General features: G+C 48.4%; 2 protein-coding genes and 1 long non-coding RNA gene across 4 annotated transcripts in view; 1 reads left to right on the top strand and 2 right to left on the bottom strand.

The window, feature by feature from the left end:
* FAM227A (family with sequence similarity 227 member A) overlaps positions 1–7,420 on the bottom strand; it is a 70,930-nt gene extending 63,510 nt beyond the window's left edge. Inside the window, exons 1-2 of the mRNA XM_053894817.1 lie at positions 7,246–7,420; positions 4,999–5,081 (exon numbers count right to left, since the gene is read on the bottom strand). The gene's annotated coding sequence lies outside the window, so the exon portion shown is untranslated. The remainder of the gene's footprint in view (positions 1–4,998; positions 5,082–7,245) is intronic.
* Positions 7,421–7,448: 28 nt separating this feature from the next.
* On the bottom strand, positions 7,449–10,946 carry LOC128774921 (uncharacterized). The gene is made up of 3 exons (XR_008419436.1): positions 10,672–10,946; positions 9,465–9,555; positions 7,449–7,479 (listed from the first exon to the last, which is right to left on the bottom strand). It is a non-coding gene; the product is annotated as an uncharacterized LOC128774921 (long non-coding RNA).
* A 290-nt stretch (positions 10,947–11,236) lies between these two features.
* On the top strand, positions 11,237–19,474 carry CBY1 (chibby family member 1, beta catenin antagonist). 2 transcript variants are annotated; one of them, XM_019446906.2, is made up of 5 exons: positions 11,237–11,297; positions 14,276–14,391; positions 17,031–17,136; positions 17,223–17,341; positions 18,815–19,474. In XM_019446906.2, the coding sequence occupies exons 2-5, from the start codon at positions 14,314–14,316 to the stop codon at positions 18,893–18,895; spliced, it is 384 nt and encodes a 127-aa protein (XP_019302451.1). In that variant the 5' UTR covers positions 11,237–11,297; positions 14,276–14,313; the 3' UTR covers positions 18,896–19,474. The 2 variants fall into 2 exon arrangements, with proteins under 2 accessions (XP_019302451.1, XP_019302450.1); XM_019446905.2 differs by lacking the exon at positions 11,237–11,297 and adding an exon at positions 11,320–11,508.
* Positions 19,475–20,567: the final 1,093 nt, after the last annotated feature.

A 20,567-nucleotide genomic window follows, 5' to 3' on the forward strand; every position in this document is an offset into this window, starting at 1 on the left:
CTCACGGTTCGTGAGTTCGAGCCCCACGTCAGGCTCTGCGCTCAGTGCAGAGCCAGCTTGGGATTCCCTCTTTCTCTCTCTCTCTGCCCCTCTCCCGTGCTGTCTCTCTCACGTGCTCTCTCCCCCTCTCTCTCACACTCACTCTCAAAATAAATAAATAAATAAGTAAGTAAATAAATAAATAAATAAAGCTGAAGAAGAGCTAAGCAAGGTTCATGGCCAGAGAGGTGGGGAGCCCACACTTAGGGCATGGAAGAAGGAACAGAAAAGGGACATGGTGATGTGGGATGTGGGGAGGAGGATCTGGGGCTCATTCGTTCACTGGTGCACACTTAAGAAGCACCTCTTATGCACTAGGCACTGGGCTAGGTGCCAGGCAGCACGGCAGCATGGAGGCTGGAGAAACCAGTCTGGCTATGGCCCCGACACAGGAGAAGTGGCTGCACAGTCAAGGTCCGGTGGACACAGGGCAGGGCAAACCGCAGCCAGCAGAGCTTGGGCAGGGTAGCCTAGGGATGGGCTCTTGTGGCAGAAGGCAGTGAGCATCTGACAGATCTCACCAGCTGCTTGGGCAGAGGACAGGAAGGACAGGCAAGGGATCCCTTCCTCCAGATCATATGACGACCCAAGGTTGCTCCCACCAGCCCTATCCTGGTTCTCACTGGCCACGAAGGGCACCTGAGAAGATATGCCAATGTTAGGCAATCTTTTTTTCTTTTTAATGTTTACTTACTTATTTTGAGAGGCAGGAGAGCGAGAGAGGGACAGAGACAGAGACAGAGAGAGAGAGAGAGGGAGAGAGAGAATCCCAAGCAGGTTCTGCACTGTGAGCACAGAGCCCGACATGGGACTCTAGTCCACGAATCGTGAAATCATGACCTGAGCCAAAATCAAGAGTCGGACACTTAACTGACCAAGCCACCGAGGCGCCCCAATGCTCGACAATCTTAAGTAGCCACCAGATCCTGTTTCTGGGAGCAAGATATTCTTCCTCTTGGTTTTAAAATTATCATAAAAAAATCACAGAACTGACATGCAAATACATTCCTTTTGTAAACCACATTACAGAAGTATCCAGAGTAAAAAACATGTTTACTCGCCTTCCATACCACCCCCTTTCCAGAAATGACCCCATCGATTGTTTGGTGTGTATCCTTCCAGACTTTTCTCCTACACGTTCATACATATAGAATGTCCTTCCTGTGAGCCAGGCACTCTTCTCAGGCCTGATTTAAGGGGCTTCATGAGTTTTAACTCCTCTAATTCTTGCAACAAGAATTAGATATGGGGTAGATACATTATTTTTGTTATTACCATTTTCTAGAAAACAGAGATTCATAAAGGTTAAGTAATTAACCTAGTTTCACAATGTGAGAAAATGGCAGAGCAGGAATTTAAACACAGACCGTCTTATTCTGGAGTCTGTGTCCCTAATGCTATACCTCTCCTGCCTACACAGGCACACACAGAGAGACAAGGTTTCTTAACTTCTATGGAATCACTCCAAGTTGTGTGTGTGTGTGTGTGTGTGTGTGTGTGTGTGTGTGTGTGTGGATGTTGCCTTTATTCACAATTTAATTCTTTTTTTTTTTGATTTTTTTTTAATGTTTATTTATTTTTGAGACAGAGAGAGACAGAGCATGAACAGGGGAGGGGCACAGAGAGAGGGAGACACAGAATCTGAAACAGGCTCCAGGCTCTGAGCCGTCAGCACAGAGCCCGACGCGGGGCTCGAACTCACGGACTGCGAGATCATGACCTGAGCCGAAGTTGGCCGCTTCACCGACTGAGCCACCCAGGTGCCCCTATTCACAATTTAATTCTAAGCTCTACTCGATGGTGGGGTAGGTAGGGGCAAGTGAAGCTAATGGTCTCGTTGCTGCGTGAGTGAAAACATGGCTGAACCTCTGGGAAAGGCGATTCGACTGCATTTACCAAAATTCAAAATTTCACTTCTAGGACTCTAGCGTGCAGAAATACTTGCAAATGAGCCCCAAGATACAAATACAGAAATATTCACGTGTTCACTATGATGAAAACACCACCGAAATATTTATCGGTAGGGAATAAATTAATTATGCCGCATCCAACAAATAGAATATTATGCGGTCACGAAAAGACCAGGGCAGATCCACAGTAGTGACTTGGAAGCATCTCCAAGAGTTATTGAGGCTAAAAACAAATAAATGAATGAATGAATAAAAAACAAACAAAAGCAGGTTACAAAAACAGTATTTATGGTATGACCCTACTCACATTAAAAAAAGAAAACGATAACCCTAAATATATGTGTTCTATGTTTCTAAATGTATAGAAAAAGTTCTTGGGCACCTGGCTGGCTCAGTTGATGGAGCACGCAACTCTTGATCTCAGGGTCATGAGTTCAAGCCCCATGGAGACATTATTTAAAAAATACATTTTTTTAATTTAATTTAAATCTTTTTAAATTTACATCCAAACTAGTTAGCATCTAGTGCAACAATGATTTCGGGAGTAGATTCCTTAGTGCCCCTTCCCCAGTTAGCCCATCCCCCCTCCCACAACCCCTCCTGTAACCCTCTGTTTGTTCTCCATATTTATGAGTCTCTTATGTTTTGCCCACTTCCCTTTTTTTATATTATTTTTGTTTCCCTTCCCTTACGTTCACCTGTTTTGTCTCTTGAAGTCCTCATAGGAGTGAAGTCATATGATATTTGTCTTTCTCTGACTGACTAATTTCACTTAGCATGATACCCTCCAGTTCCATCCACAAAGAAAAATAAAATATTTTTTTAAAAAACTCTGGAAGGATACAAAACAAACAATTAACAGTGGTTACTTCTCAGGAGGAAATAAAGGGCTGGGAGTGAAGTAAATTTTACGGTTTACTTTTATACTTGGAGATGGTTTGAATATTTTAGAATAAGGATGCATTGTCCTGACATTTAAACTTTTTTTTAATTCTAATTTTAATTTATTTGGGGGGGGGTGCAGAGAGATGGAGAGAGAATCCCAAGCAGGCTCTGTATCGTCAGCGCAGAGCCAAACGTGGGGCTCGATCTCACAACTGACTGTGAGATCATGACCTGAGCTGAAATCAGGAGTCAGACGCTTAACCCACTGAGCCACCCAGGCACTGCTAAATTTTAAAAAATAAATCAAAAAGACGAACTCAAGAGATGAACTGACCCCAAAAGTCAGCACCAGAAAAGTTGGGATAGGGGTGCGGCTAAAACCTGCAGAGGCATTCACCAGGTCTGGGCCCTGGGGACAGAGGAGCTTGGTGGAAAGCAAGACGCCAGGGGTAATGGGGTTAGGAGATTTAGTTGGAGCAAAGTGGCAGAAAAGATCTGCAAAACACACAGCTGGTAAAGGACTGTTATCCAAAATACACAAAGAATTGTTAAAACCCAACAATAAGAAAACAAACAACTCAATCAAAAAATGGGGCAGGGACACCTGGGTGGCTCAGTCAGTTAAATATCCAACTTCGGCTCAGGTCGTGATCTCGTGGTTTGTGAGTTCGAGCTCTGCGTAGGGCTCTGTGCTGACAGCTCACAGCCTGGAGCCTGCTTCGGATTCTGTGTCTCCTTCGCTCTCTGCTCCTCCCCTGCTCATGCTCTGTCTCTCCCTCTTTCAAATATAAGTAAAAATTTAAAAATATATATATTAAAAAAATAAATTAAATAAAACAAAACAAAATTTTAAATGGGGCAAAGACTTCAACAGACACCCCACTCAAGAAGAGAGACAGATGGCGAGTAGGCATATGGAGAGATGTTCAATGTCATTAGAGAATCGCAACTTCAGACGACAAGGAGATATCGCTATATCCTGATTAGAATGGCCAAAATCCAGAACACTGATAACACCAAATGCCGGTGAGGATGTGGAGTGACAGGAGCTCTCATTCATGGCTGCTGCGAATGCAAAAGGGTACAGCCACTTTGGGAGACACTTTGGCAGTTTCTTACAAAACTAAACATACTCTTACCAGATGGTCCAGGAATCACGCTCCTCACTATTTACCCAAATGAACTGAAAATATACATCCACACAAAACCCTGCACATAGATGTTCGCAGCAGCCTTATGCATAATTGCCAAAACTTAGAAGCAATCGAGAGGTCTTTCCGTAGGTGAACAGATAAATAAACTGTGGCACATCCAGACAAAGGAATATTATTCAGCCCCAAAAAGAAACGAGCTATCGAGCCATGAAAACACATGGAGGAACCTTAAATGCATATGACTAAGTGAACGAAACCAATCTGAAAAGGCTGCATCCTGTATGGTTCTAACTCTGTCATTTTGGAAAAGGCAAAACTATGGAGACAGCAAAAAGTTCAGTGGTTGCCAGGAGATGCGGGGGGCGCCGTAAATGGGGGGGGGAGGATTTTTAGGGCAGTGAGACTATTCTGTAGGATACTACAAAGGTGGGGCGCCTGGGTGGCTCAGTCGGTTGGGCATCCGACCTCAGTTCAGGTCATGATCTCGCGGTTTGTGAGTTTGAGCCCCTCGTCGGGCTCTGTGCTCACAGCTCAGGGCCTGGAGCCTGCTTTGGATTCTGTGTCTCCCTCTCTCTGCCCCTCCCTGGCTCACGCTCTGTCTCTCTAAAATAAATGAATGTAAAAAAAAAAAAAAAAAAAGAAGGATACTACAAAGGTGGATATATGTCATTACACATTTGTCCCAACTCATAGAATGTACAGCACAGAAAGCCCTAATGTGAACAACGAACTTGGGGTGATAATGATGCATCAATGTGGGTTTATCACTTGTAACAAATGTACCAGTGTGGTGACAGGCAGCTTGCCCATGCGTGGGGACAGGGGTATGTGGGAACTCCGTACTTTCAGCTCAATTTTGCTGTCAACTAAAACTGCTCCAAAAAAGAAATCCTGCTAATTGATAAAAGATATCTCTGAGACCCCTATTGTGCAAATGTGCTTTCAAATAAATGGGCGGGACTCCCGGAGCCCTTCCTGCCCCAAGCCTTACCTCAGCACCCATAACTCACCAGGTTGTTGGCCAACGCACTGGGACTCAGATCTAGCTCCCCAATCGTTTCGTTCACCTGGTGGATGGAACCAATAAGGCAGGCTGGCAGGTGAGTTTGCTAAGGAAATTTTCTGGGTGCTAATCACGCAGGAACAGGATGGGACTAGGCTGGCAAGGACAGTCCCTTACTCTCTCCGCTTAACTACTTTCTTTGCAAACATTCACACTTCTTTTATCATTTTAAATGAGTGGCTTTAGGCACCTGGGTGGCTCAGTCCTTAAACTTTGGACTTCGGCTCAGGTCATAATCTCACGGCCCATGAGTTCGTGAGTTCGAGCCCCGAATCAGGCTCTGTGCTGACAGCTCTCACACTCACACTCTGTCTCTCTCTCTCTGTCTCTCTCTGTCTCTCTCTCTCAAAAATAAACATTAAAATAAACATTAAAAATACTCTCAAAAATAAACATTAAAAAAATGAAAAAGAAAATGAGTGGCTTTATCAATTCTAAATGAAAACTAACCACATCCTAGACACCTTGGAAAAACATAAAAAGAAACACCCATTCTGCCACCACCCTAACAACCTCTGTTAGGATTCGGGGAGATTTCCTTCCAGTATTTTTTATACACATACCTTTTTATATAATTGTAATCTCAGTGAATGCCTACTTTAGGACTCGGACTTCTCTTCCACTCATTATCATGATCATGCTCCATAGAGCTAAATAATCTTCATAGTATTTTAAATGGCATTATATGAATCCACTTGGAGATTGTACTTTAATACACTTAATTGTTCCATGGCTATTGAATACTTAAGTTGTTCATCATTTTTTTGCAATTGTAAATAATGCTGTGGTATACACAGAGAGTTGTTTCCATATTTTGGATTATTGCTTTAAGAGACATTTTCAGGTGAGGCATGGCTGGATCGGAGGGTATCTCAACCTTGTTTATCACTGTTGAAGTCTCTGCCTAGTTCAATGGCCCCTCTTGTCACCCTCTCTAGGTTTGCATTTCTTTCCGTCTTAGCCTCAATCGGTCTAGGATATATCCTTTGCAGAAGCCCCATAATCCTATCACTTCTCACTGCCTTCACAAAAAGCAGGGTTCACGCTTACTTCCATTACCCTCAAGGGTTCTTATAAACCGGAGGACACTTGACCAATGAAGACGCCAAGGAGGGACATGAAAATCATAGGAAGGGAAATGGGTTAGTTAGGTCGAGAGGAGTGTGGGATTAAGGAGGAAGAGGGGGCATGAGAAAAAGGGCCAGGAAAGTGAGTCCCTGAAGCAGCCTCTGATGGGATCACTTGTGCTCATCTTGAGAAGGGTTTCTGAGAGGTGTAGAAAGCGAGGGGATACAGAGGGACACATGGTTTGGCTGGCGGCAGTGGGACTTGAAGGTCAATGGGCTCTTTATGAGATGGGACCATCTGGCGGTATTTATAACCTGAGAGGGTTATTTGCCGGATGAGCTCCAAGGTCCTCCAGAGCTGGGGTTCTGCGGGTCCCTGGCAGAGTTCAGAGTCACAAGTGAGATGTGGATCAATAAAGGGAGGGCTAGAGAAGTAAGATTCTGGAAGAGTCCAGGTGATGCCAGAGAGGGCAAACTCTGAGCCCAGGTAGGAGGCCTGGCAGGTGAGAAGTGAGGCCAATTGGAATGAGAACAATGAAGCTGGGTCTTTTTTTGTTTGTTTGTTTGGTTAATGTTTGCTTATTTTTGAGACAGAGTGAGAGCAGGGGAAGGGCACAGAGAGAGGGGGACACAGAATCCAAAGCAGGCTCCAGGCTCTGAGCTGTCAGCACAGAGCCCAACACGGGGCTCGAACTCATGAACCGTGAGACTGTGACCTGAGCCAAGGTTGTATGCTTAACCAACGGAGCCACCCAGGCGCCCCAACAAAGTTGGGTCTCAAGCTCACTTATCTGAGGGCCGAGGGCTTCACCATGACTTCTTATTTGCTACCTATAACTATAATTCTTTGGAAGACAGAAGATATTTCAACGAATATGTCAACAAATATTTCCAGTACTTCTTCCTTTGGGGCTCTTTCCAATTATCCTAGTAAAATAAATTCAAACCAAACAACCCTTCACAGTCTCAAATTCTTTTAGAGCATAGGTCGGGCTTAACTAATTGAAAAAAATCAATGAGCACATAAGGAAAGGAGCTAATAACGTGTGTCACAGACACAAGCCCTGGTTACAGGTCTGCAGCAGGTGTATTCGGTCTGGATTGTAGACGGCACCATAAAAGGATACAGGGTGGATTGTCTTCCAGATTCTTCCTTGCGGCATTCTTCATCGTGTTCCGCGCAGCGAGGGAGACAGTCAGGTGCTCGTCTACGGGCACCATTGGCAAGGCGGTGACATTGATGATATCTATGTTCCTGAAATAAGCCATGATCCAGTTTCTCGTAAACTGATAAACAGTACGTTTCCACTTAAGAATCTCTCATTTCCCACTCCGATCTTGTTCTCTGTTCAGCCAGCCTCCTGGAAATCACAAATACCATAGAACCACCTTAGAAAGCATAACCACGCTCGTCTGGTAAGCAGGGCTGATGGCAAGGTGCACGCTGCCTGCGACACAGGGGATAAAGGCCTTCCTCTGACACGCCCTTCTTGACTGAGGATTTCAACGTTTTTTATTTATTTTTGGGACAGAGAGAGACAGAGCATGAACGGGGGAGGGGCAGAGAGAGAGGGAGACACAGAATCGGAAACAGGCTCCAGGCTCCGAGCCATCAGCCCAGAGCCTGACGCGGGGCTCGAACTCACGGACCGCGAGATTGTGACCTGGCTGAAGTCGGACGCTTAACCGACTGCGCCATCCAGGCGCCCCTTGACTGAGGATTTCAGACATATCAACTTTTTCTGGCCTGTCGATGTTCCCCCTGTTTGCCAAGAAAGCTGTTCTAGCTTTTACAGTAAGGAGACTAGAGTGTTGGAAAGGCCAGGGCTCCAGAGCACCCAGCAAATCAGTTTCCAAATTAGAAAGGAAATCAAATTCCTGTCTCTCTGAGGCTCATCTGCAAAGTTAGAGATTTGGATGAGATTCCTAAGACCCTTTTTCGGCTCTCAGCTGCTCTGATTCTGTGATACAGGGTCTATCTCCTCAGCATGAAGCTGGTGATCTACCTGAGGCTTTCTGCCCCCTCCCAGAATGCTGGCCCCATCACTACTCTTCCTCCTGCCTTCAGAACACTCCGGCTGGACTGCCCTCCTGGATCCTTGCTTATTAACCAGGAGTTCATTCTACCATTTGTGGATCTTCCATATCCAGAGCCTGGTGGCACAGGCCTGTTTCTAAGGAAGTAAAAGACTCAGATCGGCCCTCAAGAAGCTCATACATAATGAAAGGGGAGAGGAAAGGTAGTTTAGTGGGAAAATTAACCCAGGCCCCTCTCATCACATTCTCTCTCCCTCTTCTTCAGTTGATGCCTTCTGCTCTGCCCTTTTCTACGCAACCACTCGTCCTATAGGCCCGCCCCTCTGAAATTGCTCCTTGTCCCTGCTGTGCTATGCTGCTGCCCTCTATGCCTTTACACACGCAATTCCATCTAGTCAATGCACATCCCAGGTGACACATCTTTTAGAAAACCTTCCTGAATTACTCTAGGCCATTAGTGACCACCCCTCCTCTGGAAAGTTCAGGATTCTGCTTTCATCTCTCCATTACAGCACTTACAATTCTCAACTGGAAGGATTTGCTTCCACACCTTTTTCCATTAGGCAAGTGGCTCCCTAGGGGTTCGGCACACTCAATATTTGATTCCATTTTAGACTCATTCACCACGCTTCTTTCTAGTCCAGAGAAGCTATCCATTAGGGCTTGGGGCTGTCCCAAGTCAGCTGGATTGCAGGAAAGGCTGTCCCAGGCCCAGGTCAATACTATTTCCTCTTTCCTGCTCCCAGCCATAAGCCATGTCGGCAAGGGGGAGAGGGGTAAGGTGGAAGCAGGTGCACTGCATGGCTTCTTGTTTTCCTCCTACTCACTCCCCAGCATGACCGGAAAACTATAGCATGTTCTCTGAAAAGCAGGCTTTTAGGGCAACCCTGTCCAGAAGGCTCTTGCTTTAACTTAACATTCTTACTCATGCCTAATGCAAGAACTGACTATTACTATGCTCCTTAAAAGGAATGTTTAAGATACGCATGCCGTTCTCTTCTGAATTTTCTATCATACCCTTTTAGGTATTCTCTGAGATATGACAAGTTTTTACCTTCACTACTTGGGGAGGAAAAACGGATGGGGGAGACAATGAACTTCATGGAATGAACAACACTGCGCGGTGTTGGGGGCAGGAGAATAGCAAACGTTCTGCTCTCATGTAGCAAGTATCCTGGCAGCCGAAGTGCGAATGCCCTCTGTTTAAAGTTAACACGTTAAACAATTTTAAGCACGTTAAATACGTTAAAACAATGCTGACTTTGGAATCAGCACTCAGTGTTGCCTTCAGCAATGACGGACTACTTACTGAGTGCCCGACACAAGCCAGCGGTGTGTTCTTCCTGGAGACAGGGTGGTGAGCGAAACCAGACTTGCTCCCTGCTCTAAGCGACTTATGTCTGCCAGGGGAGACATGCGGTAATCAAACAATTATATAAATAATTGTGAATGATAACTGTGACCACTGCTTTGAAGGAACATACGCAGTGCTGTGAGATGAGCTGAGATTACGTAAGGATGTAGCCAAGGCTTGGAGGAAGAGCAGGAGTTAACTAGATAAAGGGGATGGGGAATACCATCCAAGCAGAGGGGAGCAAGTGTAGAAAGGCAGGAAAAGGCGAGACCTGTGCATCACAGTAGTCACTAGCCGCATGTGACATCTGGTTAGTGGGACTGAAGAACTGAAATTTCAATTTTAGTTAATTTAAATTTTTTTTAATGTTTCTGAGACAGAGAGAGACAGAGCATGAGTGGGGAGGGGCAGAGAGAGAGGGAGACCCAGAATCTGAAGCAGGCTCCAGGCTCTGAGCTGTCAGCACAGAGTCCGACGCGGGGCTCGAACTCACAGACGGTGAGATCATGACCTGAGCTGAAGTCGGGACGCTCAACCGACTGAGCCCCCCGGGCGCCCCCGATTTCAGTTAATTTAAACTTAAAAGCTGAAGCAGTATCAACGTAAAAGCACTAATCATATGTTGAAATGATAATATTTGGGATATACGAGTTAAATAAAATGTTCGAATCCACATAACCTGGTTTTTAAAAATCTTTAAAATATGGCCACTAGAAAATTCTCAATTACATACGTGGCCCACATCATGTTTCCACTGGGTAGTGCGGGATTAGACTGTGCAGGTCTTGGTTCTAGGACATGGAACTCTCCCCTTTTTAATACACTGAGGTGTAGTTGGAAGAAAATTGCACTTGGAGCCAGAGACCGATGGGTTCTGCCCCTCATTGGATGGATGGGCTGGTGCATTCACTAGGCACCCAATAAACATCCCTTGAATGGTTCTGAGTTTCTTTATTTTTCAAATGGAACCAATAGTTCACTGTTAGGACTTCAGGGGATCTGGAGTTGATTCTCGAGTAGTTCTCTGCCCTTGCTCACTGTGCCACCTTGAAGCGGTCCCTGGCCTCAGTTTCCCCTGCTTGTAAAAGCTGATGAGAGTCAGGAAACTGCAGTCTGCGGAGGTGGGCAGGGCGGATCATCGTCCTTCTTCTGTGCGTCTTACCTGAAGACATAGGCGAAATCCGACGAACTTGGGGCCGGTTCCGCCACGGGTCCCTCAGGGGACCCCGCAAAGTTCTGGATGGGACACCCGACATCCACCAGGAAGGAGTGCCCTTTGCTTTGTGCTCGGGGAGGAAGAGGAGGAGGAGGGGCGTCGGGGAGAGGCCCATTTTGCTACTGTGAGTCCTGGCGTTCCCCAGGCAACGCCAGGCGCACTCACCACTGCCACCCTTCCCACAACAATGGAACCTTAGTGAGCCACCGCCGCGTCCGCGAGACGCCGTTACCACAGTGATGGTCCCGGGTGGCCGGGGAGACCAGACCAATGGGCTTGTGGGGAGGGAGAGTGTAGTTCCTCGTCCCAGCCTATCGCACGGGGAATGGAAATGACCCCAGGAGACATTCCCCCCCCGTGGATTGTCTTCAATGTATCGAGGGCAGTCCTCAAGTGTTTCTGATGCTTCGCGGAGGCTCCCGTTGGACACCCCGCCGCGCCGGGCACCCCCATATCTCTCGGTGGTAGAGGCCGGGGCGGGGCTGCGCGTGCGCGCGCGGGTGGGGGGCGGAGCATCCCGGGAGCCGTGGTCGCGGTGGGTGACGCGAGCCTCTGCAGGCGGTTTCCGGCAGGTATCTGGCTGCGTTTTGTCCCTGGTCCCTGGGGCGCGACTGTTCTGAGCCTGGCGTCGCTCCAGGGCCCGAGGAGGGATGGGACGCCCGGGCGTGCTCCAGGGGACCCGGGGCTTCCCCGCCGCTGGAGCGGCCCGAGGGCGCGGCACAGGGGGCGGAGGCTGGGTTCATCCCAGGCCGGTCTCCGCACTTCTCGGAGCTGGTTTCCTCGGTGAGAAACCAGGGTGGTAGTTCCTCCCCGTCAACCGGCTGGCTGTGAAGAGGGTTAGATGAAGGCGTGCGTGTGAACGTTTGCTCTCTACGGCTAGTTGAGTCCAGCAGCCCCGGGTGGCAGAGTATCTGCGCGGCGCGGCTCTGAAATCTTTGAGGGACGCAGATCTCTTCGAGAATCCAATGAAAGTCAAAAACTGCCCCCTCACCTTCTTGTTAGGTGAAAATAGGATAGTGTATTATAGTTGTGGTCCATTGCAAACTGTAAAGCATTGCACAGTGATGAAGTGATTATTGTCATCAGCGCAGAGGAGTAGACCTTATTTGAAACCCAATTCCACCACCTTCCCACCGCGTGATTGGGAGCGAGTTACTTCTCTAAGCCTCCGTGTTCTGATCTGTAGACTGGGACATACTTCACTTCATCTATTTCTCAGGGTTGTTGTGAGCATCAAATGCTCACAGCTTTTTATAAACACCAACACACTATAACAACCTGTAAGTGGGTAACTGTTGTTATCTCTGATTACAAATAAAGAAGCGGGGGGGGGGGGGCAGAGAAGATAAGTTCTGGGGTCCCACTGGGGCTGAGTGGCAGAGCCATGACTGGAACCCAGATGCTCTTCCTCCACTTCCTTAGAGCTGAGCCCTCTCTCCCCAGGGAGTTTCACTAGAGAGACAGCTGCCTTGGGCCCCGGGGGTCAGCTGGAACTTCTGGGTCCACACTAATGTTCCAGGATCCTAGGGACTCAGCCACAGTTGTTCGTGGATTATTGGTGCTGACTTAAAAGGCAGCTCCACCAGACCCTTCCTTTTCCTCATCTGTAATATATTGGTGATCGTTCTCTGCTTAAGGGTTATGAGAATGGATGAGGTTGTGAGGGAATTGCTCCTGGTAAAACCCGGAGAAATAAAGTAACTTGGCTAGGGTTTAGCAGGCAATTGAGGGGCAGAGCCAGACCTGGAACTCCAAGTTGCGTACAAGTGATACACTCAGGCATGACTGGAGGCTTTGCAAGAACAACTTGGCTAAGTATTTTTCCTTTTTCAGATGTCTCCAGATGCTTGGAAGGGCAGGTGCTGCCTTTTAGCTGTTTTTTGTTCTTTTGTTTTTTTTCCATAATTAACATGAATATATTACCATTGTAGTAATTTATTAAATCCAGAAATATATTCCTTTAATCTAATTTGATATTATAACCTGGAATTGCCACCACTTGACCATTTTTTACCTATAAAATGACAATGTCACCTAAGCCAGCCATCCCATTCCCCTTCCCACATTAAGCATATTGAGCAGTTTGGTGTATCTTTCCAGATTTTATTTTGTTTTGTTTTATTTAATTTATTTAAGTGAGAGAGAGAAAGTGCATAAGCAGGGGGAGAGAGGGGGAGAGACACAGAAAGAGAGAGAATCTTAAGCAGGCTCCACACCCAGCACACAGCCAGACATGGGGCTCAATTCCATGACCCTGACATCATGACCTGAGCTGAAATCAAGAGTTGGATCCTTAGCCAAGTGAGCCACCCAGGTGCCCCGATTTTCTTCTATTTTTTAATGTGCATACCTACATTCTTGCCTTTTTTTTTTTTTATTTCTGTCTTCTCTTATACCATTATAGTATACACACTGTTCTGTAGCTTGCTTTTCTTTTTTTTTTAATGTTTATTTTTGAGAGAGAGACAGAGTGCAAGCAGGGGAGGGACGGAAGGGGGTGGATAGAGGATGCGAAGTGGGCTCCCTGCTGACAGCAGAGAGTCTGAGGTGGGGCTCGAACCCACAAACCATGAGACCATGACCTGAGCCAGAGTCGGATGCTCAACCTACTGAGCCACCCAGGTGCCCCTGCAGCTTGCTTTCTTAATGTTAGAGTATGTTGGGTTCTTTCCAGGTCAGTCCATATACAGCTGCCTCGTTGTTTTTACTTGCCCTGTAGTATTCCATTGTAAGAACACAACAGTGTATTTGGCTGTACCAACCATTGGTAGACATTTTGGATTGTTTCTTTTTTTTCACTGTTACCAACAGTAGGGAATTTTTTTTTTTTTAAGTTTTTAAATTTATTTGGAGAGAGAGAGTGTGTGGGAGAGGGGCAGAGAGGGAGAGAGAATTCCAAGCAGGCTCTGGGCTGCCAGAGAACCATGAGACCATGACCTGAGCTGAAATCAAGAGTCAGATGCTTAACTGACTGACTGAGCCACACAGGCGCCCCAACAGTGGGGAACATTTATCTGTACCTGTCCAATTCTTTGTGGAGGACAAACTTTTAGAAGTAAATTTGCTGGCCAAAAAGTATACACATTCAAAATTTTGCTAGGTTGAAGCGCCTGGGTGGCTCAGTGGGTTAAGCATCCGACTCTTGATTTCGGCCCAGCTCACGAGCTCACAGTTGTGAGATTGAGCCCCATGTTGGGCTCTGTGCTGAGCATGGGGCCTGCTTGAGATTCTCTCTTCCTCTCTCTGTCCCTACCTTGCTTGTGCATGCGTTCTCTCTCTGTTTCTCTCAAAGAATAAATAAATGAACTCTAAAAAAAGAAAATAACAATTTCCTAGGTTTTGCCTAACTGAAAAAATTGTAGCATCTTATGTCTCCACCTAGAGAAAATGAAAAGTGTGGGTGCCTGTGCGGCTCAGTGGGTTGAGTGTCTGACTCTTGATTTGGGTTCAGGTCATGATCCCAGAGTTGCGGGATGGAGCCCCGCATCGGGCTCCACAGTGGCGTAAGGTCGACTCATCTGTTTGTACCCGTGACTTTTCCTGACCCTAGGAGAAGGGAGCATTGGCCTTTCCTTCATCCGGCCAAAGATGCCTCTCTTTGGAAATACGTTCAGTCCCAAGAAGACGCCCCCTCGGAAATCTGCTTCTCTCTCCAATCTGCATAATGTGAGTATCACTACTGGGCCCATCCCGGTGTGCAGTGTGGCTGAAACATCAAGCCTGGTCCCTGATGGGAAGTGTCGTCCTCCAGAGGCACCCTTGTAAGGAAGACATCCTTCTAATTCATATTATTGCTATTGCTGAAAACCTTTTTAACTCTTGGGGCTCCTGGCTGGCTCAGTCTGAAGAGCGTGTGACTCTTGATCTCAGGGTTGTGAGATTGAGCCCCATGTTGGATGTAGAGATTACTTAAATAAATAAACTTTTTTTTTTTGGTTGTTTTTTAATTTTAGAAAGAGAGAATGCAAGCAGGGGAGAGGGGCAGAGGGAGAGAGGAGAGAGAATCCCAAGCAGACTCCATGCTCTGTGGAGCCCAATGGGGGGCTCAGTCCCACAGCCCTGGGATCATGACCCCAGCCAAAATCAAGAGTCAAATGTTCAACCAACTGAGCCACCCAGGCATCCCAAATACATAAACTTAAAAAAAGTTTTTTAATGTTTGTTTATTTTTATTTTATTTTTAATTTTTTTAACCTTTAATATTTTCTTCTTTTTTTTTTAATGTTTATTTTTGAGACAGGGAGAGACAGAGCATGAAAGGGGGAGGGCCAGAGAGAGGGAAACACAGAATCTGAAGCAGGCTCCAGACTCCGAGCTGTCAGCACGGAGCCCGACGCAGCGCTCGAACTCACGGACTGTGAGATCATGACCTGAGCTGAAGTCAGACGTTTAACCGACTGAGCCACCCAGGCACCCCTAATGTTTGTTTGTTTTTCAGAGAGAGAGCACAAGCAGAGGAGGAGCAGAGAGCGAAGGGGACACAGAATCCGAAGCAGGCTCCAGGCTCTGAGCTGTTAGCACAGTGAGGCTCGAACTCACGAACCGTGAGATCATGACCTGAGCCGAAGTTGGACACTTAACTGACTGAGCCACCCAGGTGCCCCCAAATAAATAAACTTTAAAACGAAACCAAAAATGGGGTGCCTGGGTGGCTCAGTCTTAGGTTAAGCGTCCAACTTCCGCTCAGCTCATGATCTCGTGGTTTGTGAGTTCGAGTCCTGCATCGGGCTCTGTGCTGACAGCTCAGAGCCTGGAGCCTGCTTCGGATTTAGTGTCTTCCTCTCTCCCTGCCCCTCCTCCCCTTGTGCTCTGTTTCTCTCAAAAATAAATAAACATTAAAAAGAATTAAAAAACAAGAAGAAAAACCAAGAACAAGAACATTTTTAAGTCCTGTTTGGAAATCATTGTCAGAGCGTGTTCAAGAACCTAGTAAGACAGTCAGTCTCATCGTGATTCGGGCTCCAAATGATACTAGCCAGCTCGCCTTCAGTTTATTCCCAGGACTTAGCCAAGAATCCATTTTAGTTGTGTCTAAGAATCATACTCATTCTCAAAGGATGATGTTCTGCCACCGTTAGTGTCATTCCAGGCTGTGTGGAAGCTCTAGACAGCAGCTCCTCAAGGGCAGGGCTGGTCACATTCACCTTGGAATCCCTCGGCCTAGTCCTGGCGTGGCGTGGCTGCTGAGTGAGTCGTGGAAACTTTGAAAACCATGTTACAGACCAGCTATGACTGACTACTGATTGACTGTTAGCATTTCATGCCTTTTTTGTGACCTGTAGCCCCCCATGGTGAGCAAGCGATCACCTCGGGGCTTATTAACCTTTAAAAAGGATTTTCTACTTTATTAAAAATGTATGGTAGGATTTCTTAAAACTGTTAAGTGCCAAGTAGACGTCAAATAATTCAAATTTCGATATATGTAGTTTTTCTGGAAAACCTGTATCTTACAATAAGGTGGGACGTTTCTTCCCTCTTAGAGTTTAAAAGGTTTTGTTGTGGGGCGCCTGGATGGCTCGGTCGGTCAAGCGGCCAGCTTCAGCTGAGGTCATGATCTCAACGGGTTTGTGAGTTTGAGCCCCGTGTCGGGCTCTGTGCTGTCAGTGAGGAGCCTGCTTCGGATCTCCGTGCCCTCTCTCTCTCTCTCTCTGTCTCTCTCAAAAACAATAAGTAAACATTAAAAAAACAGTAGGGGCTCCTAGGTGGCTCAGTCAAGTGAGCGTCCGACTTTAGTTCAGGTCATGATCTCATGGTTCGTGAGTTCGAGCCCCACATTGGACTCGCTGCTGTCAGCACAGAGCTCACTTTGAATCCTCTGTCCCCTTCTCTCTGTCCCTTCCCTGCTTACATTCTCTTCTCTCAAAAAAAAATTTTTTTGGGGCGCCTGGGTGGCGCAGTCGGTTAAGCGTCCGACTTCAGCCAGGTCACGATCTCGCGGTCCATGAGTTCGAGCCCCGCGTCAGGCTCTGGGCTGATGGCTCGGAGCCTGGAGCCTGCTTCCGATTCTGTGTCTCCCTCTCTCTCTGCCCCTCCCCCGTTCATGCTCTGTCTCTCTCTGTCCCAAAAATAAATAAAAAACGTTGAAAAAAAAAATTTTTTTTTAAAAATTTTTTTTAATTTATTAAATAAAAGTTTTTGTTGTTTTGTGCCTTTTCTGACTTTTAACAAAAAGTTACGAAGTGTGCGAGGTAAGGATTGAAAAAGGAAGTTAGTTGCTGGGATACAAATATAGTTAGCAGGAGAGTCACTGGGACTGGGGTCCTCCGTGTGCTTCCTGAAGCCTCCATGCAGTGTCTCGTCCACAGCTGGACCGGTCAACCCGGGAGGTGGAGCTGGGCCTTGACTATGGAACCCCCACTATGAACCTGGCAGGGCAAAGCCTGAAGTTTGAAAATGGCCAGTGGATAGCAGGTGGGCTGATTTCCTGCCGTTCTGTCCAGCACGATTGTGGAAAGGAAGCCCCCACGTAACTAACTGCTCGTTCTGTCCTTCCCCAGAGATGGGGATTAGCGGGGGTGTGGACCGGAGGGAGGCTCAGCGCCTACGCAGGCGGAACCAGCAGTTGGAGGAAGAGAACAACCTCTTGCGGCTGAAGGTGGACATCCTGCTGGACATGGTGAGGAGGGTGGTGGGGAGGGGCGCCTAGGCTTTCCTTGTGGGGAGGCTCCACAGAGAGTCATTGCATCCAGCTGACTCCTTTGGAATGCCAGTTTGCCCAGGTAAGTTGCTTTGAAGCCAAAGATACAAATTTTTTTTTTTCACGTTTATTTATTTTTGAGACAGAGCATAAACCGGGGAGGGTCCGAGAGAGAGGGAGACACAGAATCCAAAACAGGCTCCAGGCTCTGAGCTGTCAGCACAGAGTCCGACGCGGGGCTCGAACTCACGGACTCGAACTCACGGACCGCGAGATCCTGACCTGAGCCGAAGTCGGACGCTTAACCGACTGAGCCACGCAGGCGCCCCTGAATCCAAAGATATAAATGAGAGAGTCCCTACTCTCAGGGCCTCACTGTCTCGCAGGGAGATGGACAAGAAACAAAATGACAGTGCCTGGGGGCAAGAGTAACAATTGGAGTGTGCGTAGGGCCTGGCGCCAGCACAAGCGAAAATAATTCTATCCAGTCAGGAAGGTGTCACAAAAAGGGATGTTTGAATTGAATGTAGAAGGACCAAGGGAGGATTGGAGGGTGGGAAGAGGGCATTCCAGGAAGAAGGACCGTCTGCTCGTGGCCCGAAGTTGTCCCATATCCAGCGGGCATTAGTGAGTGTCAGACCTGCCGAGGGGCCCGCTCTGTGCTAGTGTCGGTTTCCTGTGGCTGCTAAAAAACCCCGCAGGCTGTTGGGACTGGGGGTGCCGGTGAAAGTTGGCCGGGAGGCAGGCGCGCCTCTGCTGTCACGGTTAAGAGCGTGCGTTCTGGAGCTAACCTGCCTGGTTCCTTGTTCGGCTCCACCACTGGCCATGTGACTTCAGCGTGTTGTTTACCTGCCCGGTGTGAAGAAACTTAGTTTCGTTGTCGAACAGGCACAATGATAGGATCTGCCTCATGCTGAGTTAACCACACAAGCACCTGCGATAGTGTATTGCTCGGAAGGGCCGCTCGTATTTCACGGGAAGCCGACCTCCACTCTGGAGAGTAAAGCTTCTGTCCCTGTCTTGAATGTCTTCCACCTTCTACTCGGGGGCTTTCTCAAGCCCCCTGAAAGACCCTAGTGAGAAAAGTGGCATTCTTTTTCGAGCATTTTTTCCCCCCTGATCACCATTATGGGAGCCACAGCTCAGAAGCTACTCAGACTCTTATTTCTTTAGCCTTAGAATGGTCCATTATGTGCCTTTTTCATCCCCTGAGGCCTGCCGTCTTCAAGGCAGTGAACTTGGTGCAATCCTAGGTGACCAAAATGTGGAGAGGGAGGCCCTGGGTTGTCAGGGGGTTGCATTCTGCCCGGGTACAAAGGGGTTCCCCTCGTGGGGGCCGTCAGTGGCGTGCGAGGGTAGGGGTGCTCTCCCCACCGTGCAGAGCTGCCCTCGCAAACCTGCAACAGCCCCGGAAGGTCCTTCTTGGTTAACGGTCCGCTGCCTCACTTTCAGCTCTCTGAAACCACCGCCGAGTCCCACTTGATGGAGAAGGAATTGGAGGAACTGAAAAGCACCAGCCGCAGGAGGAAATGAAGACCCTGAAGACATTCGCTAGGAGGCAAGGGAGAAGCCCACCGATCAGAGGAGGTGGATGTGGCCGAGGGGTTTTTCTAGCCGATCTAGTGGACCCGAGTGTCCTATCACGGGGCCAGAAGGCACCGGCCCCCTCGGTTTGGCAGCGGGAACACACTGGGGGAAGCCAGGACTCCCTCCAGGCCAGGGCAGTCCTAGGAATGAGCCCTGGGATGCTGTCTAGTCACTCCACGTACGAATGCACCTTCCCAGGTTCGCCCTCACCGGACTGATGCTGTGGCCAAAGCAGCTGAAGTTCATTGTCTCCCCCCTCACGCTGGTGTCCGGGGTGTGGCACCAGTTCTAAAGCGTCCTGCCTCAGGGCCCTTGGATGAGCAGCTCTCCTGGTCCTCCGCCCCCCCCACCCCTCCCCCCGGGCCTACTCGCTTTGTCCTTTGAAAAATACTCAGTCCCCAGATCCACAGCCTCTTCTGGCTTCAGCTTGTCAGTGGCCAGCACCAGCCTTCCACGGGCAACACTGCATTTTTGTGCTACTTTCCTATTTACACATTTTTCTGAAAATTAAATGCTGGTATGTAATCTGTGTGTGGCCAAAGTGACTGAAAAATGAAAGCAGCAGCTCTTGAAGAAGCACATAGAGCCTGGAGTCGAAGCTTCTGTTTCGCCATCCAGAGACCGAATTTTTGAGTTGTGGGGAAACGCCACCACGGCAGGAGAAGCGCTCCAGCTTCCCGGGCATCGGCAGAGGCCAACCTGGAACAGAAGCGGTGTCCCTGCCCAAATTCTGCTGCAGCCCTTCAGAGATTTGCCACCAGCCTGGACCTGGCAGGGACCGAGCGGTCGGGGTGGGAGGCTGCATTCCTAGAGTGGGAATTTGCACCCAAGTCCATGTGAGCTGCTCTGGTTGGAGGAGGGAGTCAGTGAGAGGGAACCCAGCTCCACAGTTAAAGGGGAGGGCGCCAAGACGGGGACAGAGTCCAGGGCTTTAGACTGGGGATGGCCACTATGGTCAATAATTTCTGAAAGCCGGTGACTCGCCTAGGACAGGCCTCAGCACTTTGCCCCTGCTCATTTCCTCCCCTGCTCAGCCCCGCGAAGCAGGGACCGTCAGCACGTGTCCTTGCAGGTAAGGAGCCAGGCTCCAGGAGGTTCAGAAACCGGTCCGGGATCGCACAGCAGAAGCGTGGGAGCCTGTGGACTCCTAGCTCCCGGTAAAAGGGAGGGGCCGGGTGGGGCACAGCCTCTGTTGGAGGCTGCTGTCCACAGCCCACCCTTAGGAACAGCTTTAGGGGAGACGGATAGAAGCTCCAGCCCATAAACCTTATTTTCCGATAGAGAAGAACTCTGAAAAAATTAGGGGAGGTTACAAAGACGTGCGGGGTGTAAGTCTCCAGGTGCAGATATTGGGAGCAGTTGGGGGTTGGCACTTCCAAGGGCAGCATCGTTGGCAACCACTTCCTGAGTGCCTTTGATGCCAGACAGCCTGTTGCTAATTCTCAGGATTCAAGTGTGTCATCGTCCCCTGCTCTGACATGAAGAAACGAGTCCGGCAAGGCGACACAGCTGGAAGGAACGGAGCCCAGGCTGAAACCTTGGGAATCATGAGGGACAGGATTGGGTGTCAGTGATGTGGGTCCCCCTCTGCACCCCTACTGGCGCCGGAGGGGGTTGG

Source organism: Panthera pardus, unplaced genomic scaffold, assembly GCF_024362965.1.
Source record: "Panthera pardus isolate Hobbes unplaced genomic scaffold, ASM2436296v1 HiC_scaffold_6, whole genome shotgun sequence".
Classification (NCBI taxonomy): Eukaryota; Metazoa; Chordata; class Mammalia; order Carnivora; family Felidae; genus Panthera; species Panthera pardus.